Source organism: Carassius auratus, linkage group LG28B (assembly GCF_003368295.1).
Source record: "Carassius auratus strain Wakin linkage group LG28B, ASM336829v1, whole genome shotgun sequence".
Classification (NCBI taxonomy): Eukaryota; Metazoa; Chordata; class Actinopteri; order Cypriniformes; family Cyprinidae; genus Carassius; species Carassius auratus.
Window position 1 is genome coordinate 4,540,834 of NC_039293.1, and position 23,002 is coordinate 4,563,835.

Genomic DNA, 23,002 nt, shown 5'->3' on the forward strand with positions numbered 1-23,002 from the left:
CAGGTTTGTTTACCATAGGCTGCGCTCGTGTGAAAGGGCTTTAACTGCACGTGCTCTGGAGATTTTTGAATCACGCGCAAATGAGCTTCTCTGGCTGCATCCGAAAACTGAAAAATGCTGCCTTCGGAGGACGCATTCCAAGGTAGGAAGGCATCAAGTCATGTCCGAATTCAATGTAAGCTTCAGTTCCTGTCTCCTGAGATGCCTTAATCTGGCAGATTTTTGAAGGCAGCATAGTTTTATCCTTTGATGCCTTTAATATCCCACAATCCTGTCCGTTACATTCTGTGACAGTTAAGACAAAAATAAAGATGGCGTTTGAAAGTTGCAGTCAGTGGTCAGTTTGTGTGTAAATGTAAATTTTTTTTAATCAACGTTTTCCACTTTTGATGTAATTTCTAGCAAGACATTAATATTGCAGTAAAGAAATATCCACTTAGTTATCACCAAAACTCTCTATATTTTGCTGTAGATCAGTTAACCAGTACTCTGCCTGCCCAAAAACAGTTTGTTGAGGTGCCTTTGTGCAGAAATTCTGCCTGCAAAGTCATTGCCTAATAAGGCAGCAAGGCAGCTGTCTAAATTTTCGAATGCAGCCATTCTCATGAAACCGAATTAATTATAATTGCTATTAATATTATAAATGGTGCAGAATGCTTTTTGTTTATTAAAATATTTGTTGACCTAAAATACGGGACAAATCGTGTCACATAATGATTTGATATAGGGCGCTTAAGTTTACCTTTAAATACGGGACCGGAATGCAGCGAAAACTTTACAGTAGATGGGAAACCGATTGCGCCCTTGTGACCTTTTGTAAAATGTATTCATGAAAAACAACTGCACAGATACAGATATTATAATCTTAACCCTAATCTATCGATAAACTCTCACCTGTCAGATTTGCAAGAAATAGGAACCAAATGCAGAATGAACAGACAAGGGTATTTTATTAACAGAAACGAACACTGGAACAGCTGCGGGAATTTGCAGTGAAACCGTTCAAACAGAGGTACTGGGCAGACAACAATATGGGCAGGAGGGATGACCACTGAGACCGTCCAAGATGGCCACGTACTCGAGCATGGAGGAGGCAGCTCCAGAGGAAAGACCAGGCAGGCACACAGGAAACCCGTAGCTTGAATTGAAACTCACTCAAACTTGACATGAGAGAGGTGATAAGCTTCAAGGAAGAGGGGGTCAGTGACCAGTGAATCTAGGTTAGGACAATACACAAATAGAAGAGACTCAAAATGACACAGAAAATTGAAAACAAAATGTGAACAAAAGGCAAAATAACCAAAACTATCCAAATAAATAAATCAAAGAGTTAAAACAAAAGGCCAGGATCCAAAAATGAACTGCAATATCAAAAACAGAGTAAAAGAAAACCTAAATAAAAAAAATAAAAAATAAAAAATAAAACTAGATTAGGATGCACACAATCAAAAAACAAGACCTAGATAGAACTAGAAGGCCAAAAAGGAACCGAGGATATAAAATAATTAGACAAGAGATCAAAAAATAACTTAAGCAAGATCAAAAGGATAAATTCTGGGCCAAGAAACAGGTAAACACCAAAAACAAACCAGCAGAGACCCAAGGAAAGTGAACCCAATATATAGAGTAGTCCACATGAGGATCAGGTGAAAACAACCAAGCCGACAAGGGCTAAACAAGGGGGCGTGACCGGGGTAACAAGGAGGTGGGACAAGAGGAGCACGTGGCAGACACAAACAAAGAGAGAACCATGTGCTTAGACACAAAAAAACTAAGAAACATGGAACAGAGACAATATGGACAGGACTGTCAGCAGGATCCTGACAACACCTTGAGTCCTTTCTACTTCTGTTTTAGTCTGCTTATGCTGCATCGCCGCGGTCTGCGGATTGAAGAGCGCGCTGAAAGACAGGGATGAGATGAAGTATGACGCCGTCTTCATATGAAATTAGGTGACTGACTCTGACTCTGTTTTGTGGGGCTAATCACTACAGACCCGCTAAAAAATGGCATAGCGACGCCCATGTTTCTAACATCCATTTTGGAGAACCAGGACAAATATTTCAGTTGATCACTCAGGCATTAAGTGCCACCTGAATGAGGCAGCGAAATCTGTGTTCTGATTCGGTTCGGTGCATACCCAATCCATAGGTACCGGTGCCATATTGGTTTTGTTACCCAACCCTAGTCAAAAGTTTTGACACATTACTATTTTAATGTTTAAAAATTGCATAAATGTATTTATTTGATAAAAAAAAAAAATACAGAACAAGATTGTAATATTGTAATATCTTGGGGGGGGGGGGGAGTCTTGCCAAAAAAAAACGCGAATAACTCTAACATCAAAATGACTCGAATGACTCGAATCTGTGTTCATCTTCAGTTCTATATTCACAGCAGTTCAGACAGTGAACTGTTTAAAGTTTTGACCCTTTAAAGTTTGAGCATATTGTATGCAAACTGCAATTGATTAACTATTTAAAAACAAAGTAGGTAATATGCCATATGTTTTTGTTGTTAAGTAGCAGTAATATGCAGTTATTAGCAGTGTTTTCATGAGATGCCTTCATGAGATAAATTCCTGCTAAGTTTCAAACTTGTAATTTTCAAAAAGTTCCCATGGAAATTTTCCTCCCCTTTGCAACCCTGGGTATGAAAACAGCTCCTTTTTGACATTCAGTTTAATATGATAAAAGTCCATTGCATGCTAGATTAATCCAAGTTTTCTAAATATATAAATGTACGGAATTATTTATTTATTATTATATTTCAAAATTAACGAAATGATTAATATCTGAAATAATGGTTTTCAATTTAAAATAAAAGTTTAAAATAAATGTTTTAAGTTAAAAAATTGATTATATTATATAGAGAAAATAAAAGAAGGAAAAATAGCCAGAGGCAGAAGAGAGAGAGAACAGGCTGGTCACTCCTTTGAGGTCAGAATCAACAGACTTGTCTGTGAAAGTATTGCCTTCTTTTATTTCATTTGATTTCAACTCAGGCTGTGGCTGGAACTCTGCTGTAGTTTTTGTGTTTCTGCTCGTCTCATCTCTTTTTTTATGTTCTTGTTTTTTCTTTCCTTCAGTGACTCTGCTTATTAACAGCAGGTGCTTGTCGTTACTAATGCACAATCAGCATTAATTAAACACATAATTATCTAATTGACTGCATTTGCACTGCGTGTAAGGGGAAATGGCAGTGTTCCCAGGTCAAGTTATCCATAAACTTTATTTAACCAAATTAAACTGCATAATTTAAAAAGTGTTAAAAATAAAACTCAGTGTTAAATCCCACAATGATTTTGTCATTGTCAAAAACAAGTAAAACAAAATTATTCTGCAAATCTGTTGTTGGCCATTTAATCATTTTAATTATTTTATAATATAGTATTGTTCAATATTCAGTCAATATCAGACACAGAGTTAATCAGCTAGAACAGCGGTCTGTCTAAAGGCTTTTGGTCAGATCAGTTATTAATAATGTCATTTCCAGGTGTAAAAAGAGAGTGGAAAGAAGGATATGAAAGTGAGAAGGATGGGGTGAAGAACATCTGCACTGAAACTGATAATTCATTTCAGGTGAATGTTCAGAGGAAACTGTAGAAAACTGCATTCATACACTAGTATAGAACAGGGGTGCCCAATCCTGTTCCTGGAGATCTAGCTACCTACACCAACACAGCTGTCTATAATTGTCAAGTGCTACCTAAAAGATTAATTAGATGATTCAGGTGTGTTTGATCAGGGTTGGAACTGAATTTGCAGGATTGGGCACCCCTGGTATAGGATATTGAAATCAGTAAGAAAAAAAAAAACTTAATGTTGTTTTTGTCTATTAAACAGAACGAAAACAAAGATGTTGAAACAGCAGGAGCCAAAGCTGATCAAGATAAAATACAGCATCTATTTCACAGACTTAACCTTGAAGGCAGACGCCACAATAAACTGAAAGCTGCAGATGTTCTTCAGATAACTGAACATTCGTTACAGTCTCATGAGTCTTGTGTTGAAGAGGAGCTGGTTCAGACTTTCATTGAAAAAATACTGATGATGGACTACAGAGCAAGATTCATCAGTGTTAAAGAGACAAATGAACAGGATCAACAGAGAGATGCTTACTCGTCTGAAGATGAGGGTGATTTGTTTGAATGTGTTCTTCACATTACTTCGTCAAACACAGTAACAGGCCAATCTGAGCGAATCCACCCGATGGATGTTCAGATGGCTGTGTTTCATTGTGCTGATGGTTTCCTGAAGCAGCTGATGGTGACTAAACTGTCCCAGTGTCAGTACGCTCTGCCTCTGCTTGTTCCTGATCCAGTCACAAAACAGATTGAGTTTCCTCTCTGGACATTCAGACAAATCAACAAGAGCTGGAAGATGAGAAACACCAACAATGAAACCATCAGTAAATCCCAGCCGATCTACAAGGCACAAACTCCAATGGTGTTTTTCTTCAGGTTTGCCTCTGTGTCTTCATCCAAGTCTCAGCTGATGAACAGTCTGATCAATGAGAAACACAACACGTTCTTCCACAGGAACTGTCCAGGCAGCAGCAGATCCAGAGTCCTGATGGATGGAGTGGTGGAGATCGCCTGGTTCTGCCCCTCTGGGAAAAACACAGATCAATTCACTGACTGTGTTGCCTTCTGTAATCTACATGGTGATGCAGGAGACCATGAGAAACAGCTGCAGATCCTCACTGAAATGGCTTCAGTCAATGTTGTTCTTCTACCACGACTGGACAGGAATGACATAAGTGCAGCAATGATGAATAACCTGTTTGGAAACAAAAAGCCACTCATTTGTCTTTTTACGGAGGATGAATTTACTGTAATGAAGATGAAGAAAAGAAAATTCAAAATCGGTTTGAAATACAGAAATCAGTCAGATGTGTCTGAAGAACTTAGAAGAATTATAAATGAGTGTCTCTCAGAAACATCTTCCACTTTCAGACTTGAAGATGTGTCCAAACACTCAGATATCAGAGTAGATGAGGAAGATGATGATGACTGCAGAAGAGGAAGAGAAGCAGCACAAAACATGATGAGTTTACTGGAGAAGAAAGATCTGACAGAAATCAAAGAATCATTTCTGCCTCATCAGGGGAAACTGTGGCATCAGTGGAGTCAGAAGAACAAAGAACTACATCGACCTCAAGGAGAAGAAATAAAAATGGAAATAAGTGCAAAAACAATAGAAATTAATAAAATCAGAGGAAAGCAGCATGAATCTGACATGAGTGAGTTTATGAAGATCTTTATTAAAGAAATGAACTCACATAATGAACATGGAAAGATGTTTTTCCTCAAATGGCTCAGAATCCTGTTGGATGAACATACATCAAGTGACCTTTCTGTGCTTCTTCACAAATATGATAAAGCATGGTCAGGAGTCTTGAAACTGAAAGACAGCAGTAATAAATCTGAACAACATAAAGTTAAACAAACTGAACTTGAGAAAATATCTGAGGAGCTTCAAGCTGCAGCCTTTGGTTTGGAGCACATCATGAGGGAGATCGGTCAGATCTATGAATCATGTTCATCTGTGCAGGAGAACAAGAAAGATCTGGAGGTTCACTTCTCTTCTCTCCCGAGTCTTGCAGCAGAGATGATGATCTCTGGATTTCCTCTGGAGCTGATGGATGGAGATGCTGCTCATGTTCCTGTGATCTGGATCTCTGCTGTTCTAGATGAACTCGTCCAGAAACTGGGAGACCAGCGAGTCTTTGTGCTGTCAGTTTTAGGGATTCAGAGCTCTGGGAAATCCACCATGCTGAATGCCATGTTTGGACTTGAGTTTGCTGTCAGTGCTGGAAGATGCACCAGAGGAGCTTTCATGCAGCTGGTCAAAGTGTCAGACAAGATGAAAACACAGATGAAGATTGACTATATTCTGGTTGTTGATACTGAGGGTCTTCGTGCTCTAAAACTGTCTGGAAGATCAACAAGAGATCATGACAATGAATTGGCCACATTCGTCATTGGAATTGGAAATCTGACCTTGATAAACATCTTTGGAGAAAACCCATCCGAGATGCAGGACATTCTTCAGATTGTTGTTCAGGCCTTCATGAGAATGAAGAGGGTCAGGCTCAATCCCAGCTGTGTGTTTGTGCATCAGAACGTTTCAGATGTCACAGCTGAAGAGAAAAACATGGAGGGAAGGAGACGACTGCAGGAGACACTGGATGAGATGACAAAACTCGCTGCTAAAGATGAAGTCTGTGATGCAGAATGTTTCAGTGATGTCATTAGGTTTGACGTTCAGAAAGATGTGAAGTATTTTGTTCAGCTCTGGGAGGGCAGCTCACTAATGTCACCACCAAACCCAGACTACTGTGAGAACATTCAAGAACTAAAGGAATCTGTTATTTCTCATGCTGCTAAATCTCATGGAATTATGCTGAAAGACTTAACAGTTCGTGTTGAAGATCTCTGGAAGGCTTTACTGAGTGAACGATTTGTCTTCAGCTTCAGAAATTCTCTGGAGATTTCAGCCTACAGGAAACTGGAGACCGAATACAGCAAGTGGTCCTGGAGCCTTCGCAGTGCCATGATGGAAACTGAGAACAAACTACACAACCAAATAGAAAATGAAGTAATTCATGAGGTTGAGAGAAAATATCTTGAAACACAACTGAAGAAGACAAGTGAAGAAGTAGAACAATCAATGTTTGATTTCATTGAAAATGACAAAGATAAAGACATACTGATTCAGTGGAAAACATCATTTAAAATCAAAATCGAAGAACTTCAGGAAAACATTGTGAGGGACACAGAAAAGAAACTAAATGAGGTTCTTAAACAGCGAGACTTGAAGAAAGAGATTGATGCTCAGAGGAAACATCGTGAAGACACGCTCTATGAAAAGAGCAAAGAACTTGCCTTAGAGCTCAAATATAAAAATAACAATGACGAAACATTGAAAAAAGAGTTTGATTCCTTTTGGGAACAGTGGATAAAGGAGATCATCACAGACAACTCTCCGATAAAAGAAATTAACATAATGAGAGATGTGAGAGAGATCCTCAGGGACATCTATGGAAGTGTTATAGATCACTTGAGGGAGAGCAATGACTACAATAAAGTTGTCACTGTGCAGAGTTATTCAGAATATGTACAGTTAAAAAAAACAGTGGATTTAAAGGACAGGTTAAACATGCCTTCAACTCAGCTTTATGTTTTGATCCTTTATCTAATGAGGATGAAACCCAGATTAGATCATTTGTCACAGATGTTGTTCAGCAAACAGACAAAGAGATTCAGTCATTTAACATTTCAAAGATGGGCTACAACAAAAGCTGCATTCAACAACTCACAGGTTACATCAAGGCAAGAATAATACAACATGAGGAAGGATGCCTGAAATATGTGTTCAAGAATGAATTCTTTATGGATTTGGTTCTTACCATCTGTGAGAGAGCAAACGAGATGATCACTGACCAACACACAATGTTTACAGAAGCCAATAATCCTGTCATATATGTTCAGAAAAAGAGAGAAGAGTACTATAGTATTTTCCAGAAATACTGTCAAGGAGCAACATCTGCTGCTATTTGTGGTGAAATCATCTGTCAGAAACTGAAAGAGCCCATTGAGCAGAGTGTCTACAAGAAGACTGCTAGAGATCTGGCAAATGAAATGAGAACAGAATGTCCATCACTGAAAGAAAACCGATTAAAACTGGAGAAGCACATCCTGGAGACACTGGCAGAAGAGGAGGACTTTGACAAATACATGAACTACATTCATAATCCCAGAGATCACTTCAAGAGTTTCATTAGAGATGAAGTCAATCGATATTTCACTGCTAAGTTCAGTGACAGTGTTTTACCCAAAATGATGGAGAACACTGAACTCCTGCAGCAGAAGATCATGAAAGCAGCTCATGAATCTATTGAACAAGTTCAAGAAAAGAGAGGAGATAAATCCTCTAAAGAGAACAGAGGAGATGTTGGTTTGTGGTTAAAGAGTTTCACACAGCATCTCTCAGATGAGCTGATCTTCTCTGAAAAAGACCTCAGTGGAGTGAAATATGACGATTTTGATTTCAAACTCCTAGAAGATGTGATGAGAAAAGAACTTGATCATGTGATCTCTATTTGTGAAAGTAGTTTCAACACAAATACTTTTAATGAAAAGCTGGACCTAAAGTTCAGACCAGATGAGCTTCTGTTTTCTCATTTCTGTCAGTGCTGTTGGATTCAGTGTCCATTCTGTGGAGCTTTCTGCACCAGCACAATAGAAAACCATCCTGGTGATCACAGTGTCCCTTTCCACAGAGTGACTGGAATTAAAGGAACTTCTTACTATCAAACAGATGATCTCTGTGCTGATTTCTGCACAACTTTAGTGACAAGTAGAAAACAATTTCGTGTTTCAGATAAGAGTTTTCCATGCAGTGACTACAGAAGTGCAGGAGGAGTTTATGCAGAGTGGGACATCACCCCGGACCCTCATGGACTGCCATATTGGAAGTGGTTTGTGTGCACATTCCAGGGAAAACTGGAAAATCATTATAATAAAAAAATCAAGGATCAGGGCGAGATTCCACCTGAATGGGGAATGAACGAAAAACAAGCTGCTATTCAGAGTTTGAACAAAATGATTGTTACAAACTAATGGAACTGATAAGACTTAAACCTCCTTTTATACGACTCATTTAAAGAACAATCTAGAATATAAACATACAATTCCCCCTACATTATAAGACTTGTTGTGGCAGGTGATTCATTAGATGTGCGGAGGAACGCGGAGGAAAACAGGATAGAATCTCAACCGATGGAGCAGCAGGAAATTGTTTTAAGAATAAGAATGAGTTAACTTATGCGAAAATTTGAATAAGACAATTATGAGAATGCTGAAAGAATTGATTGTGTTGGTGAACTTTAATTTGGAGCTACAATCTCTCGCAAATTATATTAGGGCTTTGAGACTGCAAACATCTGCCACTAAACCTAAAAAGCCTTGAAAGGCAATAATGAGATATACATTCTGTTAGAGTTTGCTCAATAGTTAAGACACATATGTATACTTTTTGCTAACTGTATCATGATTGTGTGAGGAAGTGCATTTTGTAATAACGTTGCAGAATGGACCTTCTTTCTTCAAGTGTTGTTTTGTGATATGTTTTAGCTTAGATGTGTTGTTTTTTGTGACTATAAAACATTATGGTTGGAACACATTCGCCGCAATTTGGAGTGAATACTTTATGCTATTTACTTTTATTGTAATTTGCTTAATGAGTTATTGTTTTAATAAAGTGAAACCATTTCCTATGGTGATGCATTAAACTTCTTTTTAAAACATCTCTGAGTAATTATTAAGTGTAAATCTATTATCTTGCTCTATACCTGAACCTGCATTATGAGTTCCAAAGTGGCAATGACCTCAGCTGAGCTGATTTAATCTAGACACCGGTGGGAAGAAGTATTGAAGCTTCTATTGCATATGATAAATATCCGAGGTAAGAGCTATATTTATATATTGCAAATGCTTGTGGGAAACAAATATGTGAATAGATGGTTTCTATATATTATTTAATCTGAATAAATAACACATACAAATCTGTGTCTTAAATAAGGCTGTTATTTACACTATTTTCCATAAAGTGAATGGAACACAGTGCACTATAGAAAGGATAGTGAACAATTCAGACAGTATAAATATGCTTTCCACTTGGGGCGAACTGTAGGATTTATGGATTCTAAATGCAATGTTTCAAGAGAGCAATCATGCATTTTTATTAATTTCTACTCATACATTTAAAAAAAAAAATTTATCCTTTAACAGTTTTCCTAAATATGCAATTTAATCATGTGTTCTCAACTGTCTTGGGCCTTCTTTGTGGCATCTTCCTCTTTATGATGTGCCAAATGTTTACTATGGGTGAAAGATCTGGACTTAGGCTGGCAATTTCAGTACCCGGATCCTTCTACGCAGCCATGATGTTGTAATTTATGCAGTATGTGGTCTGGCATTGTCATGATGGAAAATGCAAGGTCTTCCCTGAAAGAGACGACGTCTGGATGGATGCATATATTGTTCTAGAAATTGGATATACCTTTCAGCATTGATGGTGCCTTTCCAGATGTGTAAGCTGGCCATGCCACACGCACTCATGCAACACCAAACAATCAGAGATGCTTCTGAACTGAGCGCTGATAACAACTTGGGTTATCCTTGTCCTCTTTAGTCTGGATGACATGGCGTCCCAGTTTTCCAAAAAGAGCTTCAAATTTTCATTTGACCACAGAACAGTTTTCCACTTTGCCACAGTCCAATTTTAAATGAGCATCGGCCCAGAGAAAACGCCTGCGCTTCTGGATCATGTTTAGATATGGCTTCTTTTTTGACCTATAGATTTTTAGCTGGTAACGGTGAATGGCACGGTGGATTGTGTTCACCGACAATATTTTCTGGAAGTATTCCTGAGCCCATGTTGTGATTTCCATTATAGTAGCATTCCTGTACGTGATGCAGTGCCGTCTAAGGACCCGAAGATCACAGGCATCCAGTATGGATTTCCGGCCTTGACCTTTAAGGCGGGCGTACACGGTGCAATTTTTACTGTTGTACGAGTTTGCATGTGATTTTTTTCAATCGTGTGGGAATAGTGTGTGCTTGTATGGTCGCGACTCGTATCATGAGCGTGGAATTATGATCCAAGCATTGCTTTGGCTATTGGTAGGTTGTAAAATTGCATTGTATATCACCTTATCCGTATGATTTTCAGATAAACTCATTTGTGAGGTGTGCGTGGACATACTGTTGTATGATCTTCCACACATCCAAATTTGCACCGTGTACGCCCGTCTTTATGCACAGAAATGGTTCCAGATTATCTGAATCTTTGGATGCTACTGTATTATGCACTGTAGAGGATGATAACTTCAAACTCTTTGCAGTTTTTCTCTGAGAAACTCCTTTCTGATATAGCTCCACCATTTTCCACCAAAGCATTGGGGGAATTGGTGATCCTCTTCCCATCTTGACTTCTGAGAGACACTGCCACTCTGAGAGGCTCTTTTTATATCAAATCATGTTGCCAATTGACCTAATAAGTTGCAACTTGGTCCTCCAGCTGTTCCTTATATGCACATTTGACTTTTCTGGCCTCTTATTGCTACCTGTCCCAGCTTTTTTGGAATGTGTAGCTCTCATGAAATCCAAAATGAACCAATATTTGGCATGACATATCAAAATGTCTCACTTTCAACATTTGATATGTTATCTACTGTATATTCTATTGTGATTAAAATAGAAGTTTATGAGATTTTTTTAATAATTCAATTCCTTTTTTACTCACAATTTGTACAGTGTCCAAACTTATTTGGAATCAGGTTTGTACAAGGGGTTGCACGACTAGTGATTTCTTCTAGTCGGTTTCTTATTTAAAAAAAAAAAAAACTTGAGTTACTCGACCACTCGTGGTTCATGCTACTGTAAATGAAAAGACATGAAATAGTTCTTATAATTAAACGCTTATTAATTCATAGCCTTATGCAACAATTACATATGTAAATTGTCAAATTTACATTTCCATGTAACAGCCAGTATTTATAAATGTATCTGTATCTTTTTTCATAGTTATCACTGAACAAGTATGCTGTGTTAAACTAAAATAATTATTAATTTCTAAAATTATATATATATATATATATATATATATATATATATATATATATCATGCAAGCAGAGAGATGTTGTGCTTATTCCTTTCATTTGTATGATATCATAGCCTAAGGTTTAAATCATTGCCTTTTAAATATATGCAAATAATATAATGTGTATAATGTATTATTATAGGTGATATTACTCTTGCAAAGCTCTGATTTCTGAGAGATGCATGGAGATATAACATCAATGCTGTGTTTGATTCGTGCCCTTTTCATTCATAAAGTTTACATTCATTCACTTCATTTTGTATTTCGTTACTTTAAAGGTCTGTGTATAGTATTGCGCTGATCCCCTAGCTCAACTGTTATCTAGCAAACACCAGACTGTGCCAGCTTCAGCTGAGTATTCAGTCAGAATTATTCCTTGTCCGTTATTCGTTTTTAAAAAACCATTATCCGTGGCATTCTGAAAAAAATAAGTATTCTGCTTACATTACATATTTAAATTTTACATGCAACATAAATAAAGTCATAGAAATTAACAGCTGCACGCAATATTGTAATCCTAAAATCCACGTTGTACTTGCAAGCTCTTAGCATGCATTATGGTTAATGCATACTCAAGTATTTGATTGTTTCCAAAAGCGCCCACTAGTGGTTGAAGTAATCGATCACTCGACTACTCGACTAGTCTATGCAAGCCCTAGTTTGTACGCACATTCACAACCACCTTTACTGACACTGTCTTTCCTTACTTTTAAAGTAATTTTCCTCTGAGTTTATTAAAAAAAAAGTTATTCTACATATATGCATTTTAAGTTGTTTCAAGGACAAAAATAGCAAGCTTTAAACAATGTCAGTTGGCAGTAACATAAGCGTTTGTCAAGCAGAAAACAGATTCTCAATTTTTTTTTAAATGAGGAATTTGTATGAGCATTAATAATCAAATAATTTCAGCAAGTCATTTATTTCCTGAATTAATCAGTGTTTTAGATCTAATTGATTACATCAATAATTAAATTACTCACCCATAGACTTGTTGCCACCTACTGGTTTAAAGGGTCAGGAGCTGATAAATCAAAATTTCCTTGATGTTTTGACAGACAAGAGGTCATTATATATATATATATATATATATATATATATATATATATATATATATATATATATATATATATATATATATATATATATATAACATCCTGTAAGTTCCAAACTCAAAACTATATTGTTAGTCTAAAAATTGCTTATATTGAAGCCAGTCTGTTAAAAGGGTAGGTTGTGAAATATGGCACTCTATGATGTAATAGTGTCGATAAGCACTGCCTCTGCATAAGATCATCAACGCCTGCTTCTATGTACATCGCTGCCTGTTTTTTTTTCGCAGTGCATTGCCTTCCTTCTGATTTTAAGATTAGGAAAGATTGGATTATTTTTAATGAAGTTCCAGACCGTGTCAGTTTTTTTGCTTCAATTTACAGCGGATTTGTTTACAAAAAAAGCACAATTGGACGGAGGATTTTCAGAAAGGTTGAAGCAGTGCCAAATATATCTGACAGTCACAACATGCCTATGCCTAATGTTACAGAATGATATGACAATCCAGGAGTGTAACGGGTCTGTGCAAGATTTGGATGTGTTGACAGAGCTCCATCTGTGTTTTGATCATCAATATGAATCTAATGCAGACACGGTTGACCATGCTCTGAATCACATGTGTAATCAGCCCAACGGAAAGACAAGACGTCATAGGCGGGTGCCGTTATTGACCAGGAAGCTTTCTAGCAGGGGTGCCGGGAGTATGGCTTCGAGACGCATCAACTCGTTCCCTCGAGGAAACATGGTTAAATATGTAACCTGAGACATTCCTCTTCAGTGAGCCTTGACTCCCATCGGCAAGAGGAGGTCAGAGGACTCGTAGGCCAGGTTGATAGCCTCAACTATCCAGTGGCTGAGGGTATGCTTAGTCGAGGGATTGACCCTTCTTGGGAGGACCATGGCACACAAGCAGTTGGTCTGTCCTTCTCCACTGGGCAGCCCTGTGGACATATGTCTCCAGCGCCTGAACTGGACACATACAGTTAAGCTTCTTCAGGTCGGGCTCTTAGAAGGGAGGAGGGCAGAAGGTGTGCAGCACTATCGGTTGTGGTGTTACAGAGGGAATCTTTGGAACATAACCTGCTCCAGGTTATAGAAATGCTTTGGCCATGCTGGGCGCAAAGTCAAGATGAGTAGGGGCCACTGAGAGGGCCTGAAGGTCTCCAAGTCACAGTCACAGTTACACAACTCCAGGTGAGGGTGAATTATTGTAACCTGTGCCTTTGAGAGTAGATCTGTCCTAACTGGAATCTCCCATGGAGAGCCGTCGAGGAGTGAGATCAGATCTGAGAACTATACTAAGCCCGACCAGAATGGGGCTACTAAAAACAGCCCAACCCCATCTCGGCGTACTCTTGCCAGAAGTCCCAGAAGCAGAGTAATTGGGGGAAAACTGTATAGATGAAGCCTCGGCCAATCTGTACCATAGTGCCCAGTCCCATAGGAGCTGGATGAACTAGAAAGAACCAGAGGGAACATTGTGAGGTGTCCTGTGTCGCAAAAAGTCCATCTGAGCCTGGACAAAAACTCACCATAATTGCTTCACCATGTTGGCGTGAAGCATCCATTCCCCAAGCCTCGGCCGCTGTCTCGACAGGATGTCTGCACCCATATTGAGATACCCAGGAATGAATACTGCTCTGAGTTAGAGGAGTTTTTCCTGGGACAACACACGGATCTGGTGTGCCAGCTTGTACAAGGGTCGCAATCGCAGACCCCCTTGGTGGTTGATTTAAGAGATGTGATGTGTCGGTGTGCACTAACACATGGTGACCTCTCAGGTCTGGGAGGAAAGTGTTTTAATGTTCGATACATGACCAGGATCTACAGACAATTGATATGCCATGTCAGATGGTGACCACTCCGCAGACCACGGGCAGGGTGGCCACTCCAGCCCAGCTGGTGAGGGATGCGTCCATTTCTAGCATTACATGGAGCCAAGGAGCTCCCAACACCGGGCCCTGATTCAAGAACCAATGTTTCTTCCACGTGTCTTAGGCATGGATGCATTGCCGTGTGACCTTGATAGTCCAAAGTGGATTCCCCTCTGGGAATGTACAGCAGGCCAAGATGTATCATGTTGGACTCAACTGCCATCAGACCCAGCAGTTTCTGAGACTGCTTTACAGTGAGTGACTGGCCTTCTCTGACTCTCTTGACTGACATGAGGATCGACTCGATATGAGCAGGGAACAGATGTGCCCATACTACGCCTAGATAAGTGGTCCTCTGTAATGGAGAAAGTACACTTTTCTTGGTGTTCAACTCCTTCATGTGGGCAAGAACGGCATCTGGATGTCGAACGGCCATCTGCTCTGATTGAGCTAAAATCAACCAATCATCCATATAATTTAGTATGCGGATGCAGATGCAATGGAGCCAGGGCAGCATCCACACACCTTGTAAATGTGCAAAGTGAGAGTGCAAGGCTGAACGGAATAATTCGATATTGGTACGCTTCGCCTCCAAAAGCGAACCTCAGAAACTTTCTGTGATGTGGAAAGATGGAGACATGGATGTATGCGTCTTCGAGATCTACATTTACATTTATTCATTTAGCTGACGCTTTTATCCAAAGCGACTTACAATTGATATATATGTCATAGGTCGCACGCCTCTGGAGCAACTAGGGGTTAAGTGTCTTGCTCAGGACACATTGGTGTCTTACAGTGGATTCGTCTCTCACACCAAAGGGATGTCTTATCCACTGCACCAACACCACCTCCTCTGTCATGGTTGATCTATCATGACAAACCAGTCTTCGGACCTGATTTGAGGTGCTTGATGGTGAGCATTTTGTACTTCAGTTGCATGATTGAGCGGTTTAACTGATGCAGATCAATGATCAGACACAACCCCCCATCCTTCTTTGGAACTAAGAAATACCGGCTGTAAAACCCAGATTCCCTGTTGTGATGAGGGACCACCTTGATTGCCTCCTTCCTTAATAGGGTATTCACTTCCTGTTTCATAACCAGAGCCTGCTCAGGTCTGAAGAGAGTCAGAATAACCCCGTTGAATCTCGGCGGTGGAGAGTCGAACTGAATGCAATAGCCTTTTTCTACTGTGTGCAGGACCCATTGAGATACATTTATCAGTAGTTTCCATGCTGCTAAATAATCTACTAAAGCCCCTTTCACACTGCACGTCGGACCCGCAATATTCCCGTAACATTGCCTGGTCGCCTTCTGTGTGAAAGCAACCACGTCCCGGAATTGATTACTGAATTGAACCCGGGTCGGGGACCTAGTAACATTGCGGTAATCGATCCGGAACGAGCACTGTGTGAACAAAAGCCAGATCTAATTCCGTATCAAAGTGATGGCGCGCGTTATCGCGCGACTCTTTTACCGACTGTTTTGAAGGAAGATCAATATTCGCGACGAAAACATATGTGCAAACTGTAATGAATCAGAGATCAGTTAGACCGGTTGCCCCCTGCGGGTGCTCTCATTCTGGGCACCGATCTAGCTGCCTCAAGAACACCAGAGCTCAGCCTCGAGACTGATTCCCTTAAGCCCCTTTCACACTGCCATTCCGGCAAATACAGGGGTAAAGTGTTCCTGTGATTGTTCCCTGGTCGCTAGATTTGGCACTTTCACACTGCCATTGATGACCCGGTATATGTGCGTGCTTTCACACACAACCCTTGAAGATCCCGTAACGACACGTGACATCAGCGCGTCACGTGTAATGTACGAGTCGACAACGCTTGGCACTTTATACTTTAACTGAAGAAAGCAAACGATCTCGGCGTCAGCGCGGAAAGTGAGGAACTAACTGTTTTAGAGACCCCATGATGGGGTAGCAAGCCTTTCAGCTCTGCTACACTAGTGGGTGGAAGAAACTGAGAGCAGTGCTCGCTGGAAGCTGCTGCACCCAGGAGCTCTGCCAGGGTTGGCAGATCGACTTCCAGAGTGCCACATGCTTCATTCTGTGGGCTGTCAGTATGATCTATCCTGGATGCAGATTTGTGGTAATACCAGACTCCACTTAATCTACAAGTCATACTGATTTTCAATAGAGATCAGAATAAATCAAATATAACATTTTATTTGTCAGGCAAAAATGTATCACGCTAATTAAATAATTAAGCAATGAGAATCCAATGTAGAATTAAATTCAGTTAAAATGAAGATGAGTACATAACATCAGTTACTCAAAGTTGAATCTAAAAGAGTGAGAGACGCATACCCAACATCTCTTCTCTAGATTAGTTTTATTGTTTTGTTGCATGGCATCTGTTTTGTGGAGTTCCTTGAGTTTAGTCTAATGGGGAAATCATTTCCGGATACATCACTTCCTGATTATGTTTGCAAAAATGCCAGAATCACTGAGATCTGCTGCCTGTTGAGAAACAATCTTCTCCAAACGCCTTTTTTGGTATTGACTTATTACAGATTCCTATTCCCTTTTTTTTTTTTTTTTTTATCAGTACATTGAGGATATTGTCACTATGACAGAGAGTAGTGAATTATTAAGACCACTCGCATATGGTTAAGTACTTTTACAGAACTTTTTTTTTTCAGCCTAGTCTGGCCAGACATTTTGTCTCATGAAAATAAATCATAGATATTATGACTGATTTTTATATTCATTGTTCAAACCTGGGGTGCTTTTCCCAAAAGCAACTATGATTGCAAGTTCTATCATCACTAACAGTTCAGTTGAACTCGTGACCATAGTTAGCTAACAAAGATTTAGAGAAATGCACCACCCCACCCACATCCTGAAACATCTACTTCAAGTTTTGAATCAGCTGCAAAATTTTACCATTAGATGTCAGTAAAGCCACACAGAAGTTTCCAACACGATAAACATCAGTGCGTTTATGTGCTGTAGCCTTTTCTGGTTAGTATTAGTATTTCCATTAAATAGTTACACATCCATCGACAGGTGTTCAGTGGTCTCTTTATTCTGTGAATTAATTTGACAATGAGCTTTTTAACCACTTGGCTTGTGTCTGGCTTTTACTCAAATTCACTGGAAAGAGTGACATAGCCCTAATTTATTTACATACATTTATGCATTCTCTGTTATCTAGCACCTCTAGCATGTGTTTATGGAAATGTTTTACAGTTCCTGCAAACTCTTGTTTATTGTCCATTATGATCTATATGTCTCTGTAATGGCATGTGTGTTTCTGCAGGGTCAGATTTGTTGAGATAGATGCCGCTCTTAGGTAAATTGTTGCCTAGGAGATGGACAGGTGCTTTCGATCTTACAGTCTTGAGAGGGAAGCAGGAAGACAAATTCTGTCTTCCGTTCTCACATCACCGTGGAAACACTGGAATGCAATCGACCAGACGTCCAGCTCAGCACACTTGGATTCTATCAGCAAAGATTTGATTCTTACATGTGTAACCAGTGCAGGGTAAATTACTCACAAATTGTAGTTCATTACTGATTCCAAACTGCACGATTAGTTTTGACCCAATGCCTTTTTAATGTGATTGAAAGACAAAAGCCTTCCAAAGACACCTTAATACATGCTTAGATGATAATTAATGTGTTCATCAGTAGTTGATGATTTTAAAAGGAAAATTTAATAGACGAAAAAGAAGAAATAGGAAGAATCAATAAATTCTGAATAATTTATTGCCATTATGTTAATAATATAATCATGCAATCCTCAAAAAGTAGTTAATTTTTCTGAATCTGATTACGTAATCTAGATTCAATTTTTCATCCCAGTACTGTGAATAACCTTCTGCACGCTAGAAGTACTTGTGTGGCTAATGTATCGTAAGACTTGACTGGATGTGCATAACTACATATTTTCAAAATTAATTCAATGTTTTCTTGAGGGCAATTATCTTAGGACTCAGGGGTCAACTTTCTATGCAAAACATTATGACCCCCTTCCTAAAATATAACATTGAATATATAAATGTTCACGTATTGAGTTCTAAAGTCATGTTTCCAGAATGACTAGATTCAAGTAGAACATAAATGATTCAAACATTATCTGGAAATATTAAAAAAGGAAAGGATGGATGTTTGTTTGTAAACAATATAGAAACAAAAACTCCACCAAATGCTGCAGAAGACAAGTTTATTTATGTAATAATAATGATGGTGTTCATATCAATGGGTAGTAATAAATATGATGTCATAATAATAACGATGATAACTTTAATGTCAGAATAAGAAATAGAGTTTTCATCTGAGGTTTGTAGCGATAGCAGAAGAGAAAGAAAACACAAACTGATACAGTCACAGATCTGGAGGGCTTCAGAGAGACACATTTATCTTTCAATAATTCACCTTTAAACCTTTTTTTAAAGATATTTTATCATTTGAATGCTTACAAAAATGAGAAAGAGAGAGATTTTTAAAAATCCTTACAAATAAACCTTAGCGTTTTAGAACAAAATACAAGATTTTGCTTGGTTGAAGGGTAGAGGAGACGGGGCTGATATTTACAGCACGGCAGAGATAGAAAAACAAGCGTTTACCACGGTAAAACCAGACAGATGCACTTCTCACACACACAGTTCTTCACTTTCCTGAAAACTTTTAGACGTAAACATATAGACGTATGAGAATTATGCTTCAGAATTATGATAGATGAAAAGCATGTGGTCTCAGCTGTTTAAGCAGAACCGGATGAATCTCTATTTTTCATGTTGATTTTGAAGGGGAATCTGTGAAATTCTGTCGAATTAATTGAAATAGTATAATGTGCAAACAAACAGAAATGAGATGTAGATGTATAGAACTTTATACATCTCCATCCAGATTTAATAATCCAAATTAGGGCTATTAAATAAAACTAAAACCATTAAAAAAATAATAAAAAAAACTTCCCAGTACTTGGAATATTTTAACTAAATATAAAACATAAAAAAGTTACTAAAAAACATAAAACTGACAAAAACACACACACACACAAAAAAAAAAAAAACTTTAAAAGTTAAAAGAAAATAAAGAAGGTTTAATAAAGTGTATAGAAATAAAAACTAATGCAAAATATTGATCAAACTATAAAACTAGACACTGAACTGGCCGAACTGTTGATCGTAAGTGAGATTTTCCAAAATGATGTTTGCAAAACCCTGGGGATTTACCAGGGAACTACAATAAAAAGCTAACAATTATTTACAATTAGAAAATATTATTGAAAATAAAAATGATAAAATCAACCACTTACTAAAGGAAATATTTCATTTGTTTACCTGCATGTGACCATAAATAAACATCAGAGAACTATGAACTATGAACACGTGAATGTGTTGTTAAATTATTGAAATATTAACGTATATAAAGACATCAAGGGGTTCTGCTGACAGAACATTTTTGGAAACCCTGATGTAAACTCTTTAATAATCAGTAAATGTAAACCTTTTACCATTTATCATCACTCTTGGATAAATCCAATAACATGATTTCACTTTGCATATAAAGCGCCTTTACTAATGTTCTGCTTGCTACTTCAAGTTTTTCAGAAACGTAGACTTGAATTACTTATAGAGAAATTTCTCTAAAGATTTGGCTGGACAAATACAACTGCTGAATAAAACACTAAATCAAGTCTTAATTAAACTAAACAATACAGAGTTTCTGTAGGGCGTTTAGAGCGGCAAATATAAGAAGCTTAATACTAAAACAATGGTAGTCAAACTGAAAGAGTATTAATGTATTAGAAGCTCAAAAATAAAGCATGATTTGATTATGGTTGGATTAAAAAATAACAAAATACACATCTCACCCATTCAGACACACACATACATACACCCTGTGCCATCAACCCCGTCAGCCTGATAATAAATATGTTATGTATGTACAAATACAACTACTGTTACACTCTCAACATATATCAATACACTCTTGAAAACACGTGGGTAGGGAAAATGTGCTTTAAAAATTTAGCTGTTTTCCCAAATAAAATGTTCTGTTTGTTATGTTACATCCCATCCCTCCCTCCCTCCCTCCCTCCGAGGCGTATCAAACCCCAGAAATACTTCATACAGCTGACAAAATTTACCAAAGAACAGGTTAACAGTCACTGTTGTTGTAAAACATTGTTTAAAGGAAGCATTTAATGTAGGCGTAGATAAACATGTGGATATATTTGTCATATAGCACTATGATATTTCAATGAATAATACTTTACTTTTTCTTCTATCTCTCTTTTTTTTTCTTAAGTTAAATACTAGATGCATCCGCGGTTCGGTTCATTTTGGCTGGAAGTTTGTCCCCTGGTTTAAAAGTAAACATTTTAATCTCACGCTTCAGTCAAATGAGTTTCATAGATCACAAGTGACTGATCAATTTTTCTCTCGGCACATGATGTGAACGGTGGGAGTGTTTGTTCAGGTGAAGTGTTGCTTTGTATTTATGTGTAAATGTCAAGCCTATTTTTTTTTTTTTTTTTTTTTTTTTTTTTGCATAAATCGTTGCATAAACATTATAATTAAATCACATCATTCTACCCAAAACATCGGTCGGGTGCGGGTTGTTTATACATTGACCATCACTGATCCTTAGTGAGTAATGGTATTTGTTTATAAAACAACAACAACAACAACAAACTAAACAAGACAAAACAAAAAGATCTTCTAAATTGTAATAACTTTTCACAGTATTATTGTTTTAAATTATCAATATCTGTAGTTTTGATCAGATAAATGCAGATTTGGTAAGCAGACGAGATAATTTAATATACATTAACACATCTTAACTATTCCTCAATTATTCACATCTTCTAAATGGTAGTTCAGATTAAATACTCTTAGGGCCGTTCACACACAATGTGTTTTTTCCAGTTCAATGCACTACTTTTCTATTGTTTTTCTACGTAAACATGCACTAGGCGATGTGTATGACCACTTGTGTCATTTGTAGCATCTTGCATGAGCGACAATCTTCTTTAGATGTCATGTCAAATTTCATCTGCTCATCCGTGTCAGTTCCAAAACAGTGGACCAATCAGAAGTTGGGAAAGGATTGCAAGCTTTTGTTTAAAGAAAAAAGTTGGCTTTGCAACTGTTTTAGCGATTTGGCAGAGGAGGCATTCTGCGTTGCACTTTTTTTAAAAGCACTTGTCTTGTGTTTTTAGATCCAAAGCCACATTCTGTGTGAACAGCCCCTCATTCTGTAATAGAATGAATGTCAATGTAAACTGTCCATAAAGTCATTCTTATATAAATTGTAAATTGTTAATTAGAAATTTTGGTGTGCCCCTTCTGAACCAACACTCTCACCGTGCACTCTACTGCTGGACATAATTGATCAGTAGTTGACATCTTTAGTTTAAGAGTCCTAACCAGGAACACCACAGGAAGTTGGTCAGCAGCATGGCCAATCAGCTAAGTTCTGACATCAGCCACAGGAAGTGAATGAGTGGCTCCGCCCACACAGGCTGAACTGTATCGTGTAAGCGGTCTGGCGACGTCTCTCCACAGGAAGTGGGTGAATGAATGACCAATAATGATGTGAGCTGAAGCACATGATACAGGAAGTGTGGTTAGAGTGATATCCTTTCTGGGAAGTTTTGCAAAGCAACCAATCACAGCACGCACAATGACTCCACCCACAGGAAATACATTAGTCATGCAGCCTTCGGCATGTCTTGTCTCCTCCCCCATCATAAGTCACTTCTGATTGGTGGATGATGTTGTGGGCGTGGTCATAGCTTGAGGATCCCTGCACGGTCATATCAGTGTCAGTTAACTGTAGTCTCTGAGATGCACACACGTCTCTGCTCCATCCATGAACATTAACATATAGAAAAATAAAATGTTTCCAAATGTGTTTTCTTTCTTTCTCTTCCATCTGTTTATATTTGTGTCCTTCATGTTCTCTGCTGGAACTTTTCTTCAGTCTCCTCTGGACAATAGATTTTCTTTTCTCATGATGGTCCTTGCTTTCCTGAAGTGCTCAGTACTGATCTCTCTCTCTCTCGTTGTTTTTTCTTCTGCTGTATTTACTAAAAAAGCAAAAGCAGATAAGAATTTATTCAATGATGATTGCTGGCTTCAAATGATATAATTTCAGTTTCAGGATGAAATCTACAGCAGCCCCCCAAATCTCCCATGTCAAACCCATGGTCACTTGTACACTATATTATAAGTTTTATAAGTTGCATGATGCTTTATGTGAGGAAAATTAACCCAAATTAAAGTTACTGACTGTAAAAAATATGTTAGATCCGTTTTTCAATAGTGTTACCATGACTGACGTTTCAGTGTTTTCACTGAGAAGTCTATCGGTTTTGTTCCTCACATAAATATATCATACATTGCAAAATAAACAAATAAAAACATAAATAAATGGATGA

At 38.2% G+C, this 23,002-nt stretch overlaps 2 protein-coding genes across 2 annotated transcripts in view; one reads left to right on the forward strand and one right to left on the reverse strand.

Annotated features, from left to right (window-relative positions):
- Positions 1–1,066: 1,066 nt before the first annotated feature.
- On the forward strand, positions 1,067–9,261 carry LOC113067558 (interferon-induced very large GTPase 1-like). Its single transcript, XM_026239930.1, is given in 4 exon segments — positions 1,067–1,115; positions 3,496–3,581; positions 3,846–7,185; positions 7,188–9,261. Coding segments are annotated over 4 exon segments (4,914 nt in total). The 3' UTR covers positions 8,627–9,261.
- A 9,500-nt stretch (positions 9,262–18,761) lies between these two features.
- Positions 18,762–23,002, reverse strand: part of rbfox3b (RNA binding fox-1 homolog 3b) — a 219,293-nt gene continuing 215,052 nt past the window's right edge. Inside the window, exon 14 of the mRNA XM_026240301.1 lies at positions 18,762–22,651. Within this exon, the coding sequence (XP_026096086.1) occupies positions 22,649–22,651 (3 nt within the window). The 3' untranslated portion in view covers positions 18,762–22,648. The remainder of the gene's footprint in view (positions 22,652–23,002) is intronic.